This window comes from Ochotona princeps, chromosome 16, assembly GCF_030435755.1.
Source record: "Ochotona princeps isolate mOchPri1 chromosome 16, mOchPri1.hap1, whole genome shotgun sequence".
Lineage (NCBI taxonomy): Eukaryota > Metazoa > Chordata > Mammalia > Lagomorpha > Ochotonidae > Ochotona > Ochotona princeps.
In genome coordinates, this window is record NC_080847.1 from 55,215,215 (window position 1) to 55,232,246 (window position 17,032).

Below are 17,032 nucleotides of genomic sequence, written 5' to 3' on the forward strand. Positions count from 1 at the left end.
CGCTCACTTGGGGAGTGAGCAATCGGATGGAAGATCTTGCTCTCTGTCTCTCCTCCTCTCTGTATATCTGACTTTGCAATAAAAATAAATAAAAGAAACAGTCTAAGAAATAAAAAAATATCGTTTTGCCGTGACATGAGGCACAGACTCTGATACCTGCTCACAATGAAAGCCTTCCCTGTCAGCGAAGACCTCTGGGGTGATCACTGATTGTTCTAGTGTGGTGATGATGGTGCCCAAATAAATATCTCTGTTGCACACCCCCTCCCTTCCGTCAAAAAATCATTTTATCTGTTTCTTTGAAGTGCAAAGAGGAATCTACACTTTAAAAATCATAAAGAGGGGGCCTGGCATTGTATCCTAGTGGCTAAAGTCCTCACCTTGCACACACCAGGATATCATATGGGTGCTAGTTTGTGTCCCAGCAGCCCTGCTTCCCATCCAGTGTCCTGTTTGTGGCCTGGGAAAGCAGTAGAGGACAGCCCAAAGCCTGGGGATCCTGCATCCATGTGGGAGACCTGGAAGGGGCTCCTGGACCCTGGCTTCGAATCAGCTCAGTTGTGGCCATTGCGGCCACTAGGCACTGGACCAGAGGATTGAAGAGCTGTCTCTCTGCAACTCGGCCTTTGCAATTAAATATATATTAACAGAACAAAAAGAATCATGAAGAGGGCCCGCCACATTAGCTCAATTGGCTAATCCTCGCCTTACAAGCACTAGGATCCCATTAGGCACAAATTCATGTCCCAGCTGCTGCATTTCCCATCCAGCTCCCTGCTTGTGGCCTGGGAAAGCCGTAGAGGACGGCCCAAAGCCTTGGGATCCTGTATTCATGTGGGAGACTCAAGTAAACTGGCTTTTGACTTCAGGCGAGCTCAGGTTTGATTATTGTGGCCATTTGGAGAGTGAAACAGTGGATGGATGATTCAAGAGAAAGATCTTCCAACCACTGGTTCACTCCCCAAATGGCTGCAACATCTGGAGCTGAGCTGATCCGAAGTCAGGAGCTTCTTCTGAGTCTCCCACCTGGGTGCAGGGTCTCAAGGTTTTGGTCCATCCCCAACTGCTTTCCCAGACCACAAACAGGGAGCTGGAAGGGAAGTGGAGCAGCCTGGATATGAACTGGCACCTGTTTGGGATCCTGGAGCATGCAAGGCAAGGACTTCAGGTACTAGGCTGCAGCGCTGGACCCAAGATAAATTTAAAAAAAAACCATAAAGAAACATAAAAGGGCCAGTACTGTGGCTCAACTGGCTAATCTTCTACTCTGTGGGGCTGGCATCCCATATACATGCCCATATTTCACTTCCAATACAGACGTGCTCACGGGCTGTGAAAGAAGTAGGGGATGGCTCAAAGCCTTGGGACCCTGTACTCACATCGAAGTCCCAGAAGCTGCTGGATCCTGACTTCAGATCAGTTCACCTCTGATTATTGTGGCCATTTGGGAAGTAAACCAGCAGATGGAAGACCTCTCCTCCTCTTTGTAACTGACTTTCAAGTAATAAATAAATAAATAAACAATCAATCTTGAATGTGGGCCCAGCATGGTAGCCCAGCAGCTAAAGTCCTTGCCTTGCATGTCCCAGGATCCCATATGGGCGCCAGTTCCAATCCCGGTGGCCCCGCTTCCCATCCAGCTCCCTGCTTGTGGCCTGGGAAAGCAATGGAGGACAGCCCAAAGTCTTGGGACCCTGCACCCATGTGGGAGACCCAGAGGAGGCTTCGGGCTCCTGGCTTCGGATCGGTGTAGCTCTGGCTGTTGTGGCCATTTGGGAAGTGAGTCAATGGACAGAGATCTTCCTCTCTTGTCTCTCCTCCTCTCTGTATGTCTGACTGGCCAATAAAAATAATAAATCTTTAAAAATTTGTATTTTAAAAAATTGTGAGCATACACTAAACATTAAAAAACAAAACAAAACAAAAAAACAAGAAGGAAATGGTTGACTTAAGTGTAAGATCTGCCTGTGTGCGGCCCGGCACAGTAGTCTAGCACCTGAAGTCCTCACCTCACATGTACCAGGATCTCATATAGGCGCTGGTTTCAATCCTGGCAGCCCCGCTTCCCATCCAGCTCCCTGCCTGTGGCCTGGGAAAGCAGTGGAGGACGGCCCAAAGCCTTGGGACCCTGCACCTGTGTGGGAGACCTGGAAGAAACTCCTGGCTCCTGCATTCTGATTGGCTCAGCTCCAGCCATTGTGGCCACTTGGGGAGTGAACCAGTGGTTGGAAGATCTTCGTTTCTGTCTCTCCTCCTCTGTGCATATCTGACTTTCCAATAAAAAATAAAATAAATATATATTTTTAAAAATCTGTGTGATGCTATGCCTGTTAATTTGATCTTGCCTGTGCAACATGGAAGTTCTTATTCTTTTTTTTTTTTTTTTTTTTTTTTAAAGATTTATTCATTTTATTACAGCCAGATATATACAGAGGAGAGACAGAGAGGAAGATCTTCCGTCCGATGATTCACTCCCCAAGTGAGCCGCAATGGGCCGATGCGCGCCGATCCGAAGCCGGGAACCTGGAACCTCTTCAGGGTCTCCCACGCGGGTGCAGTGTCCCAATGCATTGGGCCGTCCTCAACTGCTTTCCCAGGCCACAGGCAGGGAGCTGGATGGGAAGTGGAGCTGCCGGGATTAGAACCGGCGCCCATATGGGATCCCGGGGCTTTCAAGGCGAGGACTTTAGCCGCTAGGCCACGCCGCCGGGCCCTTTTTTTTTTTTTTTAGGATTTACTTATTTTGATTGAAAAGGCAGATACAAGGGGAGAAGAGACAGAAAGATCTTCCATCTGCTGGTTCTCCCTGCAAGCGGCCAAAATGGCTTGAATTGAACCAATTCAAAGCCAGGAGCCAGTAGCTTCTTCTGTGTCTCCCATGCAGGTGCAGGGTCCCAAGGCTTTGGCCATCCTCGACTGCTTTCCCAGGCCACAAGCAGGGAGCTGGATGGGAAGTGGAGCAGCCGGGACATGAACCAGTGCCTATGTGGGGTCTTGGCTTATGCAAGGCGAGGATTTCAGCCAGTGAACCATTGTGCTCGGCTGAACTTGGAGATTCTTATGAGGTTGGCAAGACAGATATGTTGCCGCAGGCCTCGTGTGCTGAAGGCTGGGGAGAGGGGATATCCCTGCCCAATTGGAGTGACCCCCGGCATTTGCATTTCAGCTGTCTGCGAGTCTAACAGTGTAGCCATGGACTTCACCTTGGAAAATTGGGAGCAGCTGGGGCTGGACCCAGGAGACCTGTTCTGGGACACGGCGCTGGACAATTACCCAGACCTCTTTCTGCTGAGTAAGTGGCCTGTCCCCAGAGTCCCCTGTACCCTGATGCTGCAAGAGTGAACCTCCAGGCCCCTGAGGGCCTGACCATCAGGACAACGTGGGGCACCCTGAGAGTGTCTGGCTCTGATGGTCATGCTGGGGGTGGAGGATGCCCTGGAGTGGCCCCCATCTGCCAACTGTCTCCCGCTTCTGCCCACCTGCTTTCCATTGTGCAGGCCCTCCGCCCTGCCCAGATGGCTCTTGGGATTCCATTTCTGAAGACTAAGCCATGACCCTTGGAGTTCTCTGTCTTGCTGTCCTGTTCCTCTTGACACTGCTTCCTGCTCGTTTGGAATAGGGGCGTGGTGCAGTCAGGAGCTTTGTCGTGGGCACCCCAAGTTTTTGTACCTGCCTTAGGCTTAGGGACTCGTTACTGAATAAATAAGTGGATACCATGTTGGGAGCTAGGCCCTGCTTATGCCCCAGTCCCTCCCCAGTAGTTGAGCCCGTTGTTTTGCCTGGTGCCCTCGACAGGTGTGAAGAGGGGCAGCCCTTTCCTGGGGACCTTGTTGAGGTCCCCAGGGTCACCTTCCAGCTTCCGTGATTCTTAGGAGACTCACAGCGGTGACTTCACTGCCGTGAAGACACAGAGCACAGTTAGGAAAGGGAGGGCACACAGTGAGGCCCAGCAGGCTTCCAAAATGTTCTCACAGAGGAATCACGGAGATTCCGCCAGCCAGCAGGTATGGCAGTCCCTATGACGTCATTGCAGGAAGCTCATTGGAGACGGGGTCGGGCTGATGATGAGTGCTGGTTATGCAGGCACCCTTTACCTGGTACCTGACAGAGTCCCAGCTTCCCGGAAGTGGGGTTTAGAGTAGACCACAAGTGGCAAATAGGCTAGGCCCAGGGCTGCCTCACCAGTTTTGGGGGGTGCCAGGGCCCTTCACAACATAACATGGCCAGCAGGACCTTCCCAGGAGAGCAGCAGAGCCCGCTGGCCCTTCCCACATCAGCACGGTCATGGGCCATTGTGTCTGTGTGACTCCAATGACCTCAGCATCCCATCGCGGCCAGCTCCTCCTCCACATACCCCCAGTGCCCATTCTCGGGGTGCTGCATTCTTTGGGCTCTGAGGGGCAGGGGTTGTGGGAGCCCCCAGCTGTGGGAAGGCTCCTGTGAGGGAATTTAATTGCACGGCCGTGAGTGCTATGGCAGCAGCAGTCGCGTTTTGTTTCTATCGTTTTGTTTCTGAACCCACCCGTCCAGTGAGCCCCTGCTGAGGTCTGTGAGTGTGGTAGTACAAGGGGTCCCCAAGCCTGCTGCCACTAATACCACATGCGTCGCTGTCTCGGCCGTCCTGGGGGTCAGGTTTGGCTGGCTCTGCCAGCTAATGTTCAGCAGTGGCAGGCTCTGTGGACCCTCTGTCGGAGCCCCTTCTCAGCTCCCGGAGGCCCCCATGCTGCTTGGCTCCTGGTCTCACTTCCTTCTGGAAGTCAGGGACGGATCTTCCTCTGCTGCCGCACTTGCCCCCTGGATCATGACCCTGCTCTTTTCCACTGGGTAGCTTGCCGAAGGCAGGGCACAGGTTGGCCTTGTCCATCCCAGGACCTGGCCCTGGCCTGCACCCCACCACAAGGCCTGGGTAATGGGGTCCTTCACCTGAGCATGTGTAAACCTGTGCAGAGGAGGAAGTGTGTGTGCCTCAAAAGCTGGTCAACTCTGCTTGTCCCTCAAGAGCCACCCCAAGCCAGCAGGGCTGCTTGCTCTGGCTGGGGACCATCTGGGTCCCATTCCCTGCCTGACCGGGAACCTCTGGGGCAGGCAGTGCCACAGCCATGCAGGGTAGCTTTTGGCTGCCTCACTGGGTTGTCTGCCAGACCCCTACTTCTTTTTTTTTTTTTTTTTTTTTTGACAATCTTTACAGTGTTGTTCTTTCCCCGACAGACCCCCTGAGATCCGCCCAGCTCCCCTGTCAATGTACTGATGATGTGGAAAAGCTGGAAGCCCAGGCCGGAAGCAGCCCAAAAGCAATGGGCCCCAGTGAGTGGCCCTCAGTCCCCTTCTCCTCAGATCCTCCCATAGAAGCTGTGGATGGTCCCTGGGGGTTGACACAGACACCCACATGCCTGGCCTCTGGGCCTCTCTGGCCTTCTCCCTCTGTCCTGGTGACCATAACATATGGGCAGACCCTTCAGTTCAGGCTATGTCTGCATCCACATGGCCTCACCACAGGTGGCCCTTTACCCTCTGAGCTGTTGTCTCCAGACCCTCTTACAGGCCCAGGGCACAGCCTGAGGGTAGCCCCGAGCATCTCCAGGCCTGGCTCCCAGTACACCTGGGTGTGGTAGGGGAGTGGAAGAGAGCAGAAGCCAGCCTTGGCCCAGGCATGGCAGGCATTTCAGCATTACTTGACTAACACAAAACAGGGGCCCCTGGACCAGAGACCACAGAGGCTGGGGCTGTGCCCTGGTTCCGCAGGACAAGGCCTGCCCCTGCGGCCCCTCTATCGAGCTGTCACCCTGCAGCTGGAGAATAGGCAGCACTGCGTGTCTCTTTTGTCTTTTAGGAACAAGTGGCAAGAGCTCCCCCCTGCCACAGGCCTTCTTGGAAGAGAGGTTCTCCATGGAGCTTCTGGAGGCACTTGCCAAGGATGACATGGGAAGCTTCAGTTGTGGAGACACATGGATAAGCCAGAGCTGGCTAGACGGATTGTTAGATGATTCCAGAAGTCCCCTGAGTGATCCCAGAAGTCCTCTGGGAGATTCTGGAAGTCCTCTGAGTGATCCCATAAGTCCTTCAAGTGCTCCTGGAAGTCCTTGTAGTGATAGCAGAAGTCCTCCAAGAGATTCCGGAAGCTCTCTGAGACATCCCAAAAGTCCTCCAAGCACTCATGTCCCCCGGACAGATGACCCAGTGGAGCGCCTGGCTCAGGAACTCAAACGAGGCCCCACTTCCTGCTCCCTGCCACCCACCACAGGGGCCTCTGTGGAGCAGGAGCCACCTGTGGGGAGCCTCACGCCAGCCCTGTCCCAGGGCTGCCACAGCGAGTTAGGCCAGAGGCAGCCAGATTGCGTGTGGGGCGACGAGCAGCCCTTCCAATGCAGCGAGTGTGGTGCATGCTTCAGCAAGATCTACTGTCTCATCCAGCACTGGGCTGCCCATGCCCAGGCCGAGCCTCCAAGGCCATGCGAGGACCCCAACGGGAGAGTGTTCCTTCACACTCTGGGCCTGGCTGTGCAGCCTGCTCCTTCTGTGCCCCACATGTATGACAAGCACAAAGAGACTTTCAGTCAGGATACACAGCTGCTATGGTACCAGCAAACCCATGCCTGGGCTGAGCCGAGCCTCATCCGGGAGGCCAACAGCCCCACGGGCCCTGACACGCAGCCCACGGCCCACAGCTGCAGCCAGCCACTCGTTCAGCACCATGTGACCCAGGCCCAGGATGAGACAAGCCCAAGCCAGGAGGCTGGCGGCCCCACAGCCCCTGCCACACAGCCCACGGCCCACAGCTGCAGCCAGCCCCTCGTCACTCAGGACCGCAGGAGCCATGTCCGTAAATGCTACCAGTGCTCCGAGTGCCCAGAGATCTTCAGCCTGAGCAGGCTCTTCACTCGGCATCAGAGGAAGCACATGGCCACCAAGGCCAAGGCCACAGCTGCAGCCATGTGCCAACAGTGTGGGAAGACCTTCAGACGGAGCGTGTTGCTCGTGACGCACCAGGCCATTCACACTGGAGAGAAGCCTTATAGATGCACCGAGTGCAAGAAAGCCTTCAGCCACGTGGCCTCCCTGCAGATCCACCAGCGGGTGCACAGCTTCGGGAAGCAGTTTGCCTGTAAGGAGTGCGGGAAGGCCTTTGGTCGCAGCACCCACCTCTCTGAACATCAGCGCGTCCACACAGGCTACCGACCCTACCAGTGTCGTCATTGCATCAAGAGCTTCAACCGACCTTCCCACCTGCAGCACCACCTGTCCACGCACATGGGTGAGGCACCCTACCACTGCCCACAGTGCCCAGCCACCTTCAGCCACCAAGAGCTACTGGCACAGCACCAGGTGGCCCACAGCACAGAGGCGCCCAACATGTGTCAGCAGTGTGGGGAGCGCTTTGTCTGCACCTCCACCCTGAGCTGCCACCTTAGGGCCCACGCCAGCGAGAGTGCGGTCTCCAGGGAGCCTCAATGTCTGGCCGTGAAGCGCTTCAAGTGTGACAAGTGTGACAAAGACTTTGGCTGCAGCAAGTATCTGGCCCAGCACGAAAGGACCCATGCCTCTGTGAAGCCCTTCGTGTGTGCTCCGTGTGGGAAAGCCTTTGGCCACAAGGCACAGCTGGCCCGCCACCAGAGCTGCCACTCGGGGCCGAAGGGCAGCGAACCAGGGAGTACTGTGCCCCAGGGGGCCTCCAGCCTGGAGCAGCAGCCCTGGCTGTTGACCGAGCGTCCCTTGCAGAGCACAGAGAGCAGCGATGCCACCTTCAGCCAGGGCACCGCGGGCCACCAGTCAGAGCACCTGGGCGAGAGGGCTTGGCCCTGCGACCAGTGTGACCGAGTCTTCACGCATAGGCGTTCCCTGGCCCGGCACCAGGGAACGCACGCTGGGCAGCGGCCAGTGGAGTGCCACGAGTGCGGGAAGACGTTCGACCGGAGCACCAGCCTCACCAAGCACCAGAGGAGCGTTCACAGCAGGGAGAAAGCACACGTGTGTGCGGTCTGCGGGAAGGCCTTTGCCCAGCGCGCCCAGCTGCTCCGGCACGAGAGGGTCCACACTGGGGAGAAGCCATACGTGTGCCCACGATGTGGGAAGGCCTTCAGCCAGAGCTCGTGCCTCACCACCCACCAGCGCGTGCACACTGGGGAGAAGCCCTTCACGTGTGAGCAGTGTGGGAAGGCCTTCGCTCAGAAGGCGCAGCTGGGGCAGCATGCACGGACGCACAGCGGGGAGAAGCCACACTCCTGTGTGGAGTGTGGCAGAGCCTTCGCCCTGCACGCCCATCTCAGCCAGCACCAGAGGACACACACCCAGGAGCGGCCCTACCAGTGTCGCCTCTGTCCCAGGGCCTTCACCTGCTGCTCAGGACTCAGCCGCCACCAGCGGACGCACAAGGCTGGGCCTCGGCTGGACCGTCTGCCGTCCCTACAGGGGCAGTAAGAGACCGTGGCACTGGCCGGTGCCTCTCGGTGGCCTCATCCTGGGGCCCCCTCATTGTAAGTATCCCTTGTCTCCAAATAAATCTGTGCTTGTGGGAGTAAAGATGGACCCTAAGTTGGCATGTGAGCCTCACTGCAGCAACCGCAGGAAGCCACGGCCCTCGGGGTCACGGGCAACTCCAGCGCCAGTCTGTGTCTCCTGGGTGGGCGGCCTTGGTGTTTTGGCTGTGAAATGGGCACGATCACAGCTTCAAAGGACTGGTGAGAAGTAGAGATGCTTGCATAGAACAAAAGTACAAACACACATTAGGGCTAACACACACAGACACAAGGACACACACATCCCACACACATACACACATACATACATACACACAACACACCCCCTACACACAGAAACAGACACAACACACAGAAACAGACACACATACACACCCCCCCACACACACATACATACCCCGTACACACAGACACATACATAGACAGCCCCACTCCTTTTTCCAAAGGAAGAAGTGAGTCATGTCCTCCTGTTACCTGCAGTTCCCGTCCTGCTAATTTCACATGAGACCTGCACTTCTCTAAGTTTTCCTCTGGCGTCCTGCGCTTAGTCCATGCCTGGCCCCCTCCTCCCTTATCTCCCCATGCAGAGACCCCTGCCACTTCCTCAGGGTTGTGGGGTCACAGATAAACTCAAGGCCAGGTTTTCACCATGAGGCTGTTGACGAGACGTCCTGGGAAATGCCATCATCGTCACTCAAGTCACTCCAAGCAGGGCTGAAGAGTGCAGCCTTGGCCCCGCCCGCCCAGCCAGGCCTGTGCCATCAGCAGGGCTGACCCTTTTGCTGGCTGCCGGGCCCGTGCCCCAGTGTGAGTGAATGGAGGGGCTGGGGTCCTGGTGATAGGGCTAACTGAACCCCAACACCTGCAGCCCGCTGGCTGAACTGTGTAGCTCTGCCCGTGGCCCCTGCTCTCCGGAGCTCTGTCAGGTCTGGTGGGCTCGGACATTCTGTCTGTTTGTGTGGGACAACTGGAACACACCCTGAAGACCAGATGAGGAGGGAAGCCCCAGGTCAGTCCCACCCCAGCAGGCGGGGCGCCCACAGCCCAGTCCATGTGACTCCATGTGCTCTGTTGGAGAGCCACTGTAGTGCCCCCAGTGTTTTTGGTCAAGGGCAGTTTTCCAGCATTTTCTCAAAAATCGAGAGTATTCTATCTGTGAATCCCAGCCCGTACTCAGAGCCCGTCTCCCAGCATGGTCCATGGTCACGGACAGAGAGGCACGGCAAACCTCTGAGGGCGCTGGTGGCTATTGCTGGCTCTCAGGCATACGCTGCTAGAAGGGGCCAGGCCAGGGGACTGGAGCAGAGGGAAGGAGCCATGTGGTTCCAGTCAGACACCCGGTGACAGAGGCGACTTGGTCTTCTATAGGGTTCTGAGGTGTCCACCCCAAATCAGCTGGATGGTCAGCTCAGGGCATCCACATGACAGTCGTGGGAGATAGTGAGAGTGAGTGAGGGCCTGACCGGCAATGGTGCAAAGACTCAGTGGGTATGTCCAAGTTGAGCGTCTGTTTTGGGGCCTGCCTAGCCCGGTCCACATCCACCTGCTCCAGGTCAGACCACCGGCTCTGGACTCAATCCCAGGTGGATTCCACTCTGGCTGCCTGGGGAATGCACCTGTGCGATCGCTGTGTCAGGACACCACAGCTGGACCGTATCCGCCAGAAGCCATTTGTGGTTCTCACCCTCTTGAAGCAGAGGCCTCTGGGTAAGGGTGCATGCTGGGAGATGGAGTCTGGGCATTCAGTGTGGGGCGAGATAAACTAAATTTTTTTTAATAAAGATTTTAATGAAGATATACAAACAGAAGGAGAGTAGTCCAATGGCCGGTGCTGTGCCAATCCGAAGCCAGGATCCAGGAACTTCCTCCGGTCTCCCACGCGGGTGCAGGGTCCTAAAGCCTTGGGCAGTCCTCAACTGCTTTCCCAGGCCACAAGCAGGGAGCTGGATGGGAAGTGGGGCTGCCGGGATTAGAACCGGCGCCCATATGGGATCCCGGGGTGTTCATGGCGAGGACTTAAGCTGCTAGGCCACGCCGCCGGGCCCCAAACAAGCACTTTACAAACTCCACTAAAGCACCAGTGAACAAGGGCATATAGCCAAAGACACCCTGTGAGTTCAGCTTAGGGCGTTAGGTCACCTGCCCCAGGCCAGAGGCAAAGGGTGACCGCAGGTCCAGCCCCGGACAATGACCCCGGGTATCTCCCCGAGCGCTGAGGACCAAGACCGGGTGTCCCGGGGTCACTGCTGCAGAGCAGAGCTAACCAGTGAGCGCCAGCTCAGAGTTCCCGCCGTTCAGCCTTTTCTTGCCTGCTCCCTCTGCCTTCTGCTCCACTATTTCCTTCGGAAAACACCCCCTTTTCAGGGCTCAGCCAGATTTCACAACGCCTTGCTCGGGAGTCTCCCATGGCTAATAACTGTCTCCCCCGCCCAGGCTGAGCGCACTTCATACTATCAGGATGCACAGCTTTCATTATCCATTTATAGTACGTTTCTTCCCAGAAAGTCTCAACAAGTTAAGGCAGTGTCTGAACCTCTGGAGCCAAGAGATTGAAACAAACAAAAAGATTTAAAAAAAAAGTCTCCCGAAATGCAAACACATCGCTGCTCTCTGCCGTTCAAGTAAAAGCATTTTAGGGCCATTAATTTCAGAATCCTAAACTCCCCGGCGAGCGGCCGGCGCGCAGGTTGCTGCCAGTGGCCACGCCCCCGGCCCGCGCACTGCGATGACGTCACGCCAGAAGGCCCGTCGCCGTGGCGACCAGCGTCCCTGTCGCTGGGCCACGTCCCTGACAGACTGGAGTTTCCTCTTCGCAGAGGGACGCTCGAAGTGACGGAAAGAGAAGGAGCAAATGAGAAAATTCAGAAATGGACGCCTGTTTCCCGCTGAACTTTCTGAGACCGCGGGAAGGAACGGCGCCTTCGGAGACAGTAGAAAGATGCGGCTGCACAGGCTGAGTCAGGAAACTACAATTCCCAGAACCGCTTGGGCAGGAAGCCACTTCAACGTCAGAGGTTGAAGCTTCGGCTCCCAAGCATGCTCGACTGCGCATGCACTAGGGCTGGTCGTTTTAAAACGTTTCAACCAACCGACAGTTGTGCTTTATCATCTGACTTGCAAGACCGTATCTGTGGCAACACGCATGCGCAGGAAGCGGAGGCTGAAGCACTCGATGGGCGGCGCCAGCATGCGATAGGGACATTAGTTCGAATCCCGGCTGCTCAAATTCCCATCCAGCTCCCTGCCTGTAGCCTGGGAAAGCAGCAGCGGATAACCCAAAGCCTTGGCACCCTGCACCCGCGTGGGAGACCCGCAGGAAACTCCTGGCTTCAGCCTGGGCCAAGAGCCTGACAACCCAGGAGCCTGACAACCTGAGGAACTAGTCACAGACTTTATTAGACATTTCCTTTCCCCTTACAAAGCCGGCAGACCGCAGGCCTAACGCAGCAGCGTTTTTCGGTTCCGCCTGTACGTGCAAGCCCTGGTCCAAGAGGAAAAAGCCGAGAGGTTAGAGGGCGGGTGGGGTTCTCAAGCCCATCAGAGTTGACCCAGGAGGGAAGTGGGCAGACTGAGAGGGTGACGCTGGTACTGCCCCGCTTTTGAGAAGATGGAAACCCTGGCATCAGGGGAAAGGGGCGCAGGGAGCCACAGCAAGAGCAGAGAGGGTGCGGCTGAGGCTCAGAGGAAAGGAGGGGCCACTGCAGATCATGACTATAAGGGAGTGATGAAGCTGCCTTTGCTCTTCCATTTATGCATTCCAGGACAAAGGGGCACCCCCCCACCCAGAGAGGGGTTGTTTTGGGGAGAAGTCTCAGGGAGGCGTGACATGGGGGAGGGGTGGGGAAAACTTACGAAATGAGGATGACCAAGAAGACCAAGACTGCGAGCGACACTGAAACGATGATGCCCACCAGGGCCTGGCTCCACGGGTACCCCGTGTCCGTCTCATACTGCAGGGTCATGCGGGGCTGCCCATCGACTGGCAGGGAGAGACAGCTCTAAGCTCCCAGCCTCTGCTCTGCACCTGCCCCTGACTCTTCCTGCAGCAACCTGGGGCAGGGCCGGATTCTTCTCTGACTCCCCTTGGGGTCTGTCTGCCCGTTTGCCTGTCCCTCAGCACTGGGTCTCTGACCTCAGGGCTTCAGAGTATAGCCATGAACCCAGCTGATAAACACACTTGCTTCCTGGTGGAGACAGTGTGTCCGCGACACGTCCTTGGGGAGGGGAGTGGGGGGCAGCCAAGAGCCAGTGCCAGCAGCATCTTATCTGGTGGGTGACGGGGGAAGGGGGAGGGACGGGAAAACGATGAGCTGCACCTCAGCTGCCAACCCTGAAGTTGGCTTTGCACGATCCATTTTTGATCTTTCTTGTGGCCCCAGCTCCTGCATTTGGTCAGGAACACTGCAAGGTCCCACCCTCAAGTTACCTCCGGGGTAACTTCCTGGGCTGCCCAAGTGGCATGCTGCAGTTCCTCACGCGACCTCCAGATGGCACTGGAGCACCTGGTTCTTGAGGTTCCTCCTCAAGTCCTCCCACTGCTCCCCAGTTTTTCTGGTTCCAGAGTGCCCAGTGTCCCTGCTCTCCTACTTCACCCACCATCCTCCTCCTCCTCGCTGTTTACTCATGTGGGATCTCTGCACCTATCACACCATTCCCGGCACCCCCTCCATCCCTTCCAGTCTTGATGGTCACTCACTGAGCTAGCACGGTGCCCCTCCACCGCCCCACATGACACTGTATTCGATTGCTCTCCCCTCTTAATGTTTTGGAACCCAGTTAGTTGTTCTCAGCTAAGGGCAACTTTCTTCCTGTCACCCAAGTGAAAATCATCTAACAGTGAAAGGGTATGAGAAGTTTGTCTTTTTTTAAAAAAAAAAAATCTGATTTGAACACATCACCCATGAAACAAGTTCTAGGAACAATGTGGGAACTTGCCAGGGGGACGTGGCATGATTTAATATTGAGGAGTCGTTATTAGGGTCTCTGGGTGTGAGGTTTGCGCTGTGGCCATCTTGGGACAGAAAAACCCTACAGTTTTTCTGCAAACACAATGGTCAAGAATGAATGAAGCGAAACTAATGACCCTTGTTCACCTTGCTCGGCAGACAACAAGAGCGTGTGATCGGGGAGGCCTTGCAGAGCAGGTGGTCTCTGAGGCAGGACATGAGGGAGTGAGGGGAACCGCGTGGCTGTGAGAGGGCCCAGCGTGGGACACAGCACAGGGCACGGTCATTCACAGTCAGCCATCGAGTAGATTACGGAGCTCCCAGGCCACACGGTGCATGGATGTAAAGAATTCAAGACTCGAGTGGTTAGCGGAGGGATGCAGACCCACAGGGTCACAGCTGTGTGCCTTCCTCTCACCCCGGTGCCATGCCGTGCCACCCACCCCCACCCCCAACAGGCTTACCGAAGCATTGTTTTCTCTTGATACATTTGGTAATGGTTTTCTGACAATGCAAACAGTCCATGACCTCTTCTTTTAGCAGGCCTGGCCAAAGGGAGAGCAAGAAGTAAGATGCCGGGGACAGAACATGAGCAAAGAGGACCTGAGATCACTTGGGGGCCCTCCTGAACTGGGGAGCAAATTGAACAAAATGCAGCAGCGACTCCCATGATGTAACTTTTGATGTATTCCCTGAAATACTGGTTAATTCTGAGTTCTCTTTTCCGAATTTGGAGCTCCCCAAGGCAGCGATGGTCAAGCCACCGTCCGTCTCTGCCACTTCCTGCATCCACAGAAATACTACATTTCCCAGGCTCCCTTACAACAGGATGCTGACCATGTGACCTACAAGCCCATGGAAAGCGTGGACAGTGATACTCATCACTTCTTGGCCTGGGCATCAGAGGCTTAGGGTCACTCCCAACATTCTTTCCCAAGTTCACAAGCAGTGATTTGGGTCTGACCTGGATGCCCAGGTCACCGCTTGGAAAAGCTGCTAGATATTCAACGAAACATGCATGCATGCGAGAGAATTCCATTTTGCGGGACTTGGAGGTATTTTGTTAATGTAACGCAGTCTATTCTAGCCCAACTCTGAATCCTCCCCAACACAACGTTTTGCAAGTCACAACCGCTTGAAGAAGTTGTTACAGGCCAAAGCCCCGCCCTGGGAGCTGCAGCTCTGGACAGCTGCAGCTGGGCTGGCGATGGAGGAGAGGCGGGTCACCCGTGACGGAAGACAAGGAGCAGGCAAGACCCTGAAGACTCACGGCAGACTATGTGATCACAGGCTGTAAGAGAACAGAGCCGGAGTGAGGCAGGTTGGGAGTACCCACTGGACACTGCAGTGGGAGGGGCCCGAGAGAGGGGCAAGAGCACGTAAAATTAGGGGAGAAAGGGGAGGAAAGAATATTGGGGTGACGGGCTCGGGCACATCAGTGGGGACAGCCGCACCTTTCAGTTCATAGGAGCGCAAGGCCGTCTTGAGTTCCTTCAGCATGATCTCTCTCAGCTTCACCAGCTCATCGAGAAGCAGCTCTCCTGAAGGAGAGAGGCCTCGGGCTGTGGGGACACCCAGAAAAGCCCCGCCCTGTCCGCAGTCCCCCTGCCTAGGGGGTAGCAACACCCAGGGCCTGCTCAGTGCTTCCCCCATTCCTGTCTGGGACCGGGGGACAGACACACACCCAGGGCTCAGCATCCCTCCCCAGACCCACTCTGGGACAAACCCGGGTGGAACATCCCTCATCTGTAATTCTTTTTTTTTCAAAGATTTATTTATTATTGGAAAGGCAGATTTATAGAGAGCAGGAGAGACAAATATCCTCCATCCGCTGGCTCACTCCCCAAGTGGCCACAACAGCCAGAGTTGAACCGATCCACGCTAGGAGCTTCTTCCAGGTCTCCCATGCGGGTGCAGGGTCCCAAGGCTTTGGGCCGTCCTCTGCTGCTTTCCCAGGCCACAGGCAGGGAGCTGGATGGGAAGTGGAGCTGCTGGGACACGATCCCAGCACTTGCAAGGTGAGGGTTAGACAGTTGAGCCATCGCACTGGGCCCTGGAACGCTTAATCCCACACCATTTGGAGTTCAGGTTTTCAGTTCAGGGAGACTGAACAAGTCTACAGAAATTATGCTGACCTGGGACCAACTCTGACCCCGGAGACACTTCTTGCCCCCAGTGGATGCGCTGAGCTTGGGTGGGTCTCGAGGAATGCCTGACCGCTCTCCACCTCAGCTCCCTCCTCCCTCACCCGACAGCCTCGGCTGTGGTCTCCTTTTTACTGTCCGTGCTGGCTGCTTCCTGACTTCCACTGGGCCTCCAGGCCTTGGCACTCTCTGTCTGGGTGGCCTCAAGGCAGCCTTCCATGGCCCTGGGCACTTGGGATGGGCGGAGGTGCCAGGTGTACTTTGTTGGGCATTCGATGTGGCAGTTAAGTCAATGCTTGGGTCTCAGAGTAGCCCGATGCAAGTCCCGGCTTCCTGCCAGCGCAGCTGATGGCTCCCCAGCTGGGTCCCTGCCACCCAGGGGCCTGGCCCCTCCTTTGGACTCTGCCCTGAGGAGTCCTGGCCCATTCCCCGCGGTTGTGGCCATTCCTGTGGGAGACCTGGATGGGGGTCCGAGCGCCAGGCCCAGTCCCGACTCTGGTGGGCACGCCGAGAAACAGCAGATAGCAAGGTGGTGCTCTTTCTCTCTCCCTCTCTCTCCTGACCTCAGAGCCCTGGCAGGCGCGGAGGTGGGTATGGGGAGGGGCAGGCCACGCTGCTACCTTCCAGGGCAGTCACCATCAAGTGTTGCATTTGATTCTTGACGAAGCTGGCCACTTCCTTCAGCTGCTGTATCCCTGGAAGGTTCGCAGGGAGCCAGAGTGAGGTCCGCCCAGGGACCCCGCCCTCCACGCCTGGAGGGGGCGTGGCCCCCATGTCTCTGCCCCCCCACCTCCAGTACGCACCCACATTCCCCACGAACGCATTGAGTGCATAGTCCCGGAAGAAAGGCCCCTCCATGCCCAGCAGCAGGGCCTGAGCGCGGTCCCGCAGCTGCTGCTGGTGGAAGTGCGTGGGGATGAGAACCCGGCGCAGCTGACTCAGGGCATCCACCACCGAGGGGTCACACTGCAGGCAGCCCCAGCCGCCGGGGCCGCCCAGGCCCCACAGCAGCAGGAGAGTCCAGGCCAGAGGCATGGCGAAGGGGGCCCCTTGTGACATCACAGAGAGCCCACCCGGTTGGGCACGCCCCCAGGCACGGGGCGGGGCCTCGAGGCCCAGGAACCTGGCAGGAAGTCCGGAATGGGAGATATTTAGTGGGCACCTACTTTTTTGCATACTCAGTCTGCGCCAGGTGCTGCTGCAGTTCTCCAATAGACACTCGCATTGGCACTCGCTTATGCCACAACTCAGGGAGCACCTACTGGGTACAGGACCCCAGCTCTAGGCTGTGAATACAGAGCTGGAGCAGCGTGGATACGAACTTGCGCCCAAATGGGATACCGGCACTTGCAGACAGAGGATTAGTCAGTAGGCCACCGTGCCAACCCTTGCCATGCCTTTTCTAAACAGACAAAAAATTTCATTGATTTGAAAGGCAGAATTAGATATAGAGAGAATCTTCCACCTG

The 17,032-nt window shown here is 56.3% G+C and overlaps 2 protein-coding genes across 2 annotated transcripts; one reads left to right on the forward strand and one right to left on the reverse strand.

Moving 5' to 3' along the window:
* Positions 1-5,852: 5,852 nt before the first annotated feature.
* ZNF473 (zinc finger protein 473) lies at positions 5,853-8,484 on the forward strand. Its single transcript, XM_036492596.2, has one exon. It carries the CDS (start codon positions 5,887-5,889, stop codon positions 8,413-8,415), a length of 2,529 nt encoding a protein of 842 aa, XP_036348489.2. The 5' UTR covers positions 5,853-5,886; the 3' UTR covers positions 8,416-8,484.
* Positions 8,485-11,845: 3,361 nt separating this feature from the next.
* Positions 11,846-16,683, reverse strand: IZUMO2 (IZUMO family member 2). The gene is made up of 7 exons (XM_004596959.3): positions 16,368-16,683; positions 16,185-16,259; positions 14,875-14,961; positions 14,691-14,711; positions 13,885-13,965; positions 12,327-12,453; positions 11,846-11,955 (listed from the first exon to the last, which is right to left on the reverse strand). The coding sequence occupies exons 1-7, from the start codon at positions 16,621-16,623 to the stop codon at positions 11,913-11,915; spliced, it is 690 nt and encodes a 229-aa protein (XP_004597016.2). The 5' UTR covers positions 16,624-16,683; the 3' UTR covers positions 11,846-11,912.
* Positions 16,684-17,032: the final 349 nt, after the last annotated feature.